An 8,906-nucleotide genomic window follows, 5' to 3' on the forward strand; every position below is an offset into this window, starting at 1 on the left:
TCAAGTTTCATAAAAGTAGCACAAAATCAATTTATACTACTAAAATAGAAAATTGATCGCATCCAATTCCTAATCTTGCACATGGATGAGGAACAGTGTAATTTGGAGTTAATCTGAAATGTCAGCATAATTGGTGTTTTTGTGTTCCTTTGATAGACCTACCTACAACAACGCCGCCATTGTAAGACTGGTTACTCATTAGCATATCATAAGCAATGTTAAAACTCATAATATTTTAACATTGATTAAAGATATCGTCACAGTATCTACTTGGTGTAAGTTAGCTTTTCTATATCGTCCTCGCGAAAAAGAGACGACATAATTGTGTCATTTAGTTGAATAATTAAAGATGCACAAGGGGTTATTATTAGCTGCTACTCGTAGTACGGTGAACCTGAGATCGGTTACAAATTACAGCTTCCAGAAAACCTACCAAAAGAGGAAAAATTACTGAGAAAAAAGAAAGAAATAAAAACCAAATTCTAACTAACGGCCGTTAGCGAGGGGGCTAACGCCGGAGTCCTTGCGGGGACTAGGTGGCAGACTGCTCCTTCCACAAGCCACGAGTCGTTGCACGAAACCCTCGATTCTCTCTCCGTTTGTCTCCGTCAATAACCGCTTCCCGCCAAACGGTAACGACTCCACCCCTCTCTCCTTCAACACCTCCGCTTCCTCCTTCGATCGCTGGCCTGCAACCACTTCGCTCCCCAATCCGAAAGCCTGCAACAAACGCCGTCAATCATTCCGTAACAAAAACCTTTAATTAATCCAGATTAAGTTAATCTAATCTCCATAATTATATACCTGAATTCTGACGTAATCAGCGCGGTTATAACAGAAGGCGTTTCCCACCATCTGGTCAATGGTCTCGGAAACTCCGTCCAGCACAATGTCAACCACCGACGACGGCGTGCACTTTCCGTTACTCCGCCCCGCCTTCCCTCCGCTCAACGGGCCGTTACCTAACGACAAAACCAGCAGGTCCTCGACGCCATTGACGGAGGGGAAGTCGCGCTTGTTGTTGAGTACGTGAGTCACAGCAGCCGCCGTCGGGTTGTTCATCACCAGACCACCGTCCACCGCCGAGCACGATGTCTTTCCGTCCACGGAGATCAGGCTGAACGGCTTGAACACGCCTGGAGTCGCTGACGTGGCGCGGCAGACTTTCCACATTTCGAAGTCGAAACTCGCCGACTCGGACGCGTCGGCTCTGGAGAACACGAACGGGGCGGAACTTTTCATGTCGTAGCAGGGAACCAGGAGAGGCTTACACGTGTCCTTGAGCGTCAGGACCTTCCCGTCCTCCCTCGTAAGAAGCTCCGCCAACGCCTTCTCCATGCTCCCGCCGGAGTACCTCCGGCGCCGGCGAAACACTCCACCAAACATCAATTTGAACATGTCGGCATTCTTCTCGGAAACCGAGTTCACAGCATCTCTAGCGGTGTAGAGAGGGCGGCCGGAGCCGTCATCGGCGACTAGCATGGCGGCCAGGACGGCTCCGATGCCGGTACCAGTGACGAGGTCGAAGAAATCGGCGATTTGAGCGTGGGCGTCGCCGGTTTTGAGTCGGATCTGATCCTCGAGGTGGATCAAGGCGGTTCCGGCGACAATGCCGGTGGTTCCGCCGCCGTCGATGCTGAGGATCCGAGTCTTCTTGGCGGTTTCGCAGTGGGAGAGCCACTTCTGCTCCAGCTTCGTGAAGATCTCAAAGGTTACCTTGCTCAGCTCCATTTTGTGATTAATTGAATGCTTTGCGACAGTTGAGAGCGCTAAAAGTGTGTGCTCACGCTTTGTTGCCGAGAAGCATTAATGGCGGAGAACTGCTCGTCTCTCTCTCTCTCTCTCTTCCGGTTTTTCTCTCTGTTTCCTTCTCTCACTAGAAAATGGAAACGAAGTGGGTTTTTGGGTAGTTGGAGAGTTAAGAGCTACCAAAAACAGTGGGAGTGGGCGAACTGGGGAGTGTGAGAGTGGGACGCCGTGTTTGGGAAGGACCTTGGTTTATATACGCGAACCAAAAGCAAGTGGGCCAATATATATATTTTAAAATTTATTAATAATATGAGCGAAAAGTTTAAAATTATTATAATAATTTAAGAGCTTACGGGAGATGGTTTCAGAATTATTACAATAATTTAGGAGAGGGAGACGGGTTCAAAACTACTATTTAAGGGAGGGAAAATTTTGAACCTAAAACGCATGAGTAGAACCCAACACCTTATCTATTAGTATATTGAACTATATGCATAGTGCACCAATTTTCGTTAGAAATTTTATTCAAAACTCATCATGCCTTGCACACATGAGCACATTTTCATGTGTACTTTCACCGCTTCAAATGCATTCACAAGCTTTAGTCAGTTGGATGTTAGGATTAGTCATCTTGAAGTTGAGCCACTCTTGATTTTCATGCTTATACAAATGATAAGTTTTGACTAAATTTTTAATGAAAAATAATGAATGTTGGTAGCATAGGCGATACATTGTATTAAATACAAGACAAGTGTTTGAATTCAGAATACAATAATTATAAGATGAAGGCACTAATCATCATGGCAATTTACCAGACAAGAATTTTAATTGGACTGATAATTACTATTTGTGCAATTTCCCCATTTGTTTTTATTTATTAGTAGTATTATTTAATAAGAAAACTAACGAAAAATTCAAAAAAAAAAACTTTAGTTTTAATAAAAAATAACAAATAAAGATGTAGTGAATAGTACTAAGAAAAGGTAAAAATGTGATTTTTCGTTAAAAATGAACATTATCGAGATTGTTTTGTTAAAACTCTCTTATTTAATTTGGGTTTTTTACAAAAATCGTGTGTGATTTCCTTGCACGTGCAAATGTGCGTGTAAATTTCGGGTTACGGGCAAGCGCGAAACTCGGCTTGTTAGTCGGCTCAGCTGCCGCTTGTCAACTGTCTTCTCTCCTCTCACATATTTATTTACATTTACATTTTTTTTTCCTTAATTTTTTTATGTGTTTTTTATTTTCTGTTCTGGTTAGATTGTCTTATAAATCAGATGCTGCCAAGTGAGGAAGGAGACTGGAAATAATGGTGGAACACCATGGAACTAAACTAATCCCAGTAGTCTTGCCAGACAGTTGTCCAAGATTTATCTTAATCGCCTTAATTAACTGATCTAAACAGTAAACAATTCAAGCTTGCATTTTCATGTTTTTCTTTATTTCTTTTTAGAATATATCATATAATTTCTCATTGCTACGAATTGACAACTGCTAACTTATTTCTTGTTGTATAGCGTTATTTGTTTTTTTCTCTCATATTACATGACTAATTACATGATGAGAATAGAAGAATACGAGATTAACAGGCCTAAAATAGATATGCATGTAAATTGTAAGCAAGATGCATGGCCAAATTAGCTAGGATAATGTGTTCTTCATGCACCTCAATCCGAATCTATATCCCTAGCTATTATTTAGATTATGTTAGAATATTGCTCGAGTCACAAAAGTGTTCGATGGACAAGTATAGTACTCAGTGCAAATCTAGTTGTGCCTCAAATCTGGTGGTAGCTTATTAGTTTTGGAAATTTTTTTTTTTTTTTTTTTTAAAGGCGGACAATTTGTGATAAGTCACGGTTATCCCTCCATTTTGGGAGCTGGAAAGACTCACAAGGAAAGTAATAAACAGTTTGCAACTTTACATGCATACTATGTGTAGCAAATGACATATATCAATGATCCAATGCCAAGATAGATGTGTATTAATTGCCCAGCAAACAGACTTGCACCCTCAAATCTATGACGAAGGTATGCATTTTTTCCCTTGCAAATGTATCAGTCTACCTCAATTTTCGACAAAGAATTTGACTTATAAGCGGTTATATATTTCTTCACTCCTTTATCTCTTCCGTAATTTGTATTTATCTCTCTTGTCAATTGACTCATACAACCCAAAATAGCTTAGAATCTCTCGCCGAAAAGTCAATTAACATATAAACTTTGAAGCTAATGCTAGCAACATTGGATACTGCTCCACTTGATCTAATGTGCCATATATTGCTATAATTGCAGGTTTATTAGTTCGTTGAATCTTAACTGATGATATGATGATCCGACAGAAAGTTCTAAAATCTCATGTGATACCGCTAAAAAATCTTGATTAGCATAATTAATTGATGCATTATCTGAAATCTCATGTGATACTGCTGCAAAATCTTGATTAGCATAATTAAGTGATGCATTAAACAAATCATGCGAGCTACGTTTAAGTTAAATTTGAAGATGGAAGTCTTCTTCGTTTTTAGACGGTGAAGTAAGACTAAGCTCATGAGTTTATTACCCTAGTTCTGAACAACTTGATAAAATCGCCTTTTTACGTCCCCATGGGCGTTAAAAAGAAGAGAGACTCGCTTTTAGCTGAGTTAATTTTTACCCCGATGTACTACTTTACAATCTCTGCTGTGAATATCTGTAAACGTGCCAAACAGTCTGTCTCTCATCACAGGGTATCCATGGCAGGATGCACAACCACACAGACAAACACACATCATATCTTAGTATTAAAGTCCCATCTCTGTTACAACTTCTGCGTTCATATATAAATGATATATGAAAGATACATTTGGTACGACATTCATGTCTAAAATCGAACCAGCAAAAAAAAGTGATTTCCCTCCATTATCATACACAAAAAAATATATCCTCTGATTTCGTTTTGAGAAATTTCCTAGAGCAAAGAAAAGTGATTTCCCTCCATCATCATACACAAAAAAATATATCCTCTGATTTATTTTTGGGAAATTTCCTAGCAATTATTTCAATTCACCATGATGAGAGTATCAATCTCATATCGGAAAAATGAGGGACCTTGTATGTGTTTTTAATTATAAGTAGTTGGGTTACTCTCCATATTGCCAATTAACTTTATGGTGAAATCTCAACTTTCTTCATGGTATCAAAGCAGATTGTCCCGAACGTGAAGCCCAACGGCTACACCTACTCCACGTTACTCGATTTGTGTTGTCCACGTACTAGGCTTGAAAATTTGTTACACGTGAGGGGGAGTGTTGAGAGTATCAATCCCACATCAGGCAAATGAGGGACCTTGCATGTCCTAAATACTTTGGACTATTCTCCATATTGTCAATTAATTTTATAATGAAACCAAAATATTGGAGGCATATAGTATAGGAATGAGTTCAGGTTTTGAGTATAGTGGGCTAAGTCTATTAAACTCAAAACACCAATGTAAACTTGAATCAAACTCAGTCATTTTGATTCATATATTAATTCAGTGTTGCATGTTAGTGTTACACAAATGTTTTCTAACATTTTGACCAACAGAAGTACTAGCACCTGCAAGAAAGTTTGCTTTTCTAAAAACATGTCGTCACTTATTAGAATCAAAAGAGGTTGCTAACCATTTGATGTCGTCAACAATAGTTTTGAACGTCCAAAAAACTTGCAACGGTCAGGAATCCCAGCTATAATCATCTTGGAGTCGCCTTCAACTTTCACATCCTTGATATTTCTTTATATTTCCAAAACTCCACCATCTTTCTTCAAGAGTTTACAATGTGTTCCACCAAACAATGGGTTACATGGACCATCCTTCAACAACTAATCACTTTTTGTACCCAACAATATCACTATCATAGGCGTGAAAATTGTAATATTTACTTCTCAGTCAAGTCTTAGGGGCTTTTAGGCCTCATCATTATGTGAGCATGTTTGAAACGCGTATTTGGTAAGTTTCTTTTTTGCCAAGATGTTTGGTGGTATGTTAATTTGTTTAGGAAGTTTCTTCTCATTTTATTTTTTCACTTTTTAGGGTTCGAGTTGGGATTGGATCCTCTAATATTGTAAAATCGTTCTAAATAAACATTACTGTATCAAATCGACAGTATCAATGCAATATTTGATACTTGGTTTATGCCACATCAATATTAAATCGCAAACTATCAGATATCGATATAATGAGACACTATCTACATTATTGTCACATATTGAAACGACATCGGTATAATGTGACTAATTGCTAAAGTAAATTGTCCAATACTCAAACCCAACAAATAAGAAAAAGAGAAGATCAAATCAGGATCAGGATCATCTCCTAATCTAAGGATGAGGATCCTCATGACCAAGGGATGTGGGCCGTTGGATGAAAATCCATCGGCTACAAACAGGGGGGTCCCTTTAAAGTTATAATAATTATAACCGTTGGATTTTTATCCAATGGCCCACATCCCTTGGTCATGAGGATCCTCATCCTTAGATTAGGAGAGGATCCTGGTCCATCAAATCAAAGGGATAAGCAAACTTAATCTAATTAAAGTAATTAAGATTAAGAACAAATGATAGGGATTTTACCACATGCAAAAGTAGAGATAAAAACACTTAAAAATACCGGCAAGAGTACAAGGTTATCGTAGTATAGCGGCTCAAGCAATGTCGTTCTCCACAAGGATTAAATGAATAATTTATGTAAATACCAAATCTTAATTAATTATTTCAAGACAAAATTTGGAAGAGGTTGATTTTATGACCTAAAATATTAAAAACGAATTTAATTACAATTAATTAAATAAATTGGCAAAGTAAATAAGACAAAAGAAAATAGTTTGAAAATCTATTTACGCATTAGGGTTCCGCCATCACCTAACAATCCTACGTAGTTCTTCCAATTACTTATGAATTACACATGCATATTTTGAAGGTTAGGTTTTCTAATATATATCCTACTTGGAACCTCAAACTTAGAACGTATATCTAACATGCAACCTGTCCGTAGCAGTCCATATCGAATGTGAACATGCAAAACTTATTAAGTTTTGTGAAAATCTTTTGAAAAACCATTCAACTTTTAATACGTGTCATCCATCCTAAGAAGTTACACATATTAACCACAAGAAGCCTTAGTCAATTTTAGGGACAACCCTTCGTCAAAATTGCATCAAATTACTTTTCTAAATATCCTAATGATGGCCAATCATTAAAACAATTAGATAATTTAAACTGGTGATTAATAATTCAAAACTCGCATGCATAAATTCATAACTAAATTGAAAAGAAACTACATATTATTGCTAAGGCTCGCAGCCTCGCTCTAGCAAACGAAACTAGTTACTAACAATCATAACACAAAATATTATTAAAACATGGATAGAAAACACCTTGAAAGTAAACTTGAATCGTCAAAATCTCTCTAAAGGCAAAGTATTGCTTTCTCTCCTCCCCTCTTTTCTCTCATGGCTTAATAGCCTTATTTATACTACTAGAAAATAAAACCCTACCTAGAAAAGGTCTTAGAATAATACTAGGAAACCAAATAAAATAGGAAACATAATCCTAATCAAATATGGGAAATCTGCCCAGCCACAAATCAGCCACGTTTTTTGACTTACAGGGCTCCAAACACATGCCCAAAAAGACTTGAATTAAAGCTTGAGATGTCTTAAACATAATTGCAGAAAGCCTCGAACCCAAAAGACACCATTTTGGACGTCAAAAAGCCCAAAGAAGCCCAAAACATCAGTTTGGCAGCACTCTATGCTGCTCCTTTATTTCATCGCTATAAATAAATCGCTCGGTAGAAAAATCCAAAACTTTGACCTGAACAAGTTAACAGACTCATGAACATCCTTCAATTGGAATCACTCCAAAATTCATCTGTTTCACTACTTTTTCCTCTAAAGAAAGTCGAATGTCCTACATTAAAAATATAAATCAAAGTATCAAAATTCTACTAAAATAACGAATAAATTATCATCAACATAGATACTTTATTATTGATATATGAAACAGCATACAAAATATTAATAAACACCAAAATAATGATGGGGTTGGAGATATTAACACTAAAACCAAAATTAATAATATTTCAATAAAATTAAATGAAAGAGTATTTTTCATGAACTCATCTTAAGGAATTTAAGCCAGGACCGCCACAGCCATCAAAACTTGCATGATAGGTACCCTTTGGATGGGCCCTAGGATGGGCTGGAGTATGGCTTGGCCTTGGTCCGGTGGCTTGGGCTTGGGCTTTCAGTAGGGCTTGGAGCGTGGCTGAGGGGCTGGGCTTGGATCTGAGTGAGTTGGGCTTGGGTTCTAAGGGATTGGGCTCGAACTTAAACGTGATGGACTAAGACTTTAAATGTATGCGCACATTATGATCTCTGCTAGAGTGAAAGGGTAACCATTGGATGTTTTGTCTTGCACTTTTCGAAATGTTTTACTTCAAGTTGCATAACACCTTGCTTATTGGCTTCGTACTTAAAAACTGCAAAAGCAATTTTGCAAAGCGTGTCAAAGAATCCGTTGCGATGACTTTGTGTGGCCTCATATTCGGCGTTGGCCGGTTGTAGTCGTTTGTACAATCTGTTACTTTTATCGTCATTATAACAGATTTATGTTGGGAGAAGTTGTAGTTTTTCGTGCATGTGATAGCCATTTAGAGATTCAATCAAGTTGTTTGTTTGAGCATATTCACTCTATCATTTCTTGTAAATAAAAATTAGCTAAAAATGACCACCAAACGGTGTTTTGCTTTTTGTCTCTTCCTCTTGCATTGGCCAACCTGAACATGTACTGAAATGTGTACTGCTACATACGTACTAATTTCTGCAATCATCTTATTATATATCAAGTGACCTTACTTTCATGGCATCATCAAAACAATTAGGTATTAGGGCTTACTCAACAATACGATTAAATTTAGTTTTATCGACATCTGTAACGGATAATTAAAGAAATTAATCTATGTTCTAATTACATTAAAACAACTAATTTTTCACTTGAAAGTGGAATATCTTAAGTTCAATTATCAAAAACAACATTTATATACCAAATTATTGATAATTCATTGTGAAACTTAGCCTAACCCCCACCTCTAAGCTCCGTTATATAAAACAAACGAATAACAAAAACCAATTACA

At 37.4% G+C, this 8,906-nt stretch overlaps 1 protein-coding gene across 1 annotated transcript; it reads right to left on the reverse strand.

Annotated features, from left to right (window-relative positions):
- Positions 1-335: 335 nt before the first annotated feature.
- On the reverse strand, positions 336-1,979 carry LOC103957255 (probable inactive patatin-like protein 9). The gene is made up of 2 exons (XM_009369391.3): positions 805-1,979; positions 336-720 (listed from the first exon to the last, which is right to left on the reverse strand). Exons 1-2 carry the CDS (start codon positions 1,729-1,731, stop codon positions 487-489), a joined length of 1,161 nt encoding a protein of 386 aa, XP_009367666.2. The 5' UTR covers positions 1,732-1,979; the 3' UTR covers positions 336-486.
- Between the last annotated feature and the right edge of the window lie 6,927 nt (positions 1,980-8,906).

The sequence above is a fragment of a genome, unplaced genomic scaffold, assembly GCF_019419815.1.
Source record: "Pyrus x bretschneideri cultivar Hongxiangsu unplaced genomic scaffold, Pyrus_bretschneideri_v1 Contig23, whole genome shotgun sequence".
Lineage (NCBI taxonomy): Eukaryota > Viridiplantae > Streptophyta > Magnoliopsida > Rosales > Rosaceae > Pyrus > Pyrus x bretschneideri.

What these genes read in the sequence shown, in the direction of transcription:
- LOC103957255 (XM_009369391.3), bottom strand. Translation starts at nt 1,731, where the DNA reads ATGGAGCTGAGCAAGGTAACCTTTGAGATCTTCACGAAGCTGGAGCAG. An exon ending in CTGATTACGTCAGAATTCAG is followed by an intron (nt 721 to 804) that starts GTATATAATTAT and finishes CGTTTGTTGCAG; the next exon opens with GCTTTCGGATTGGGGAGCGA.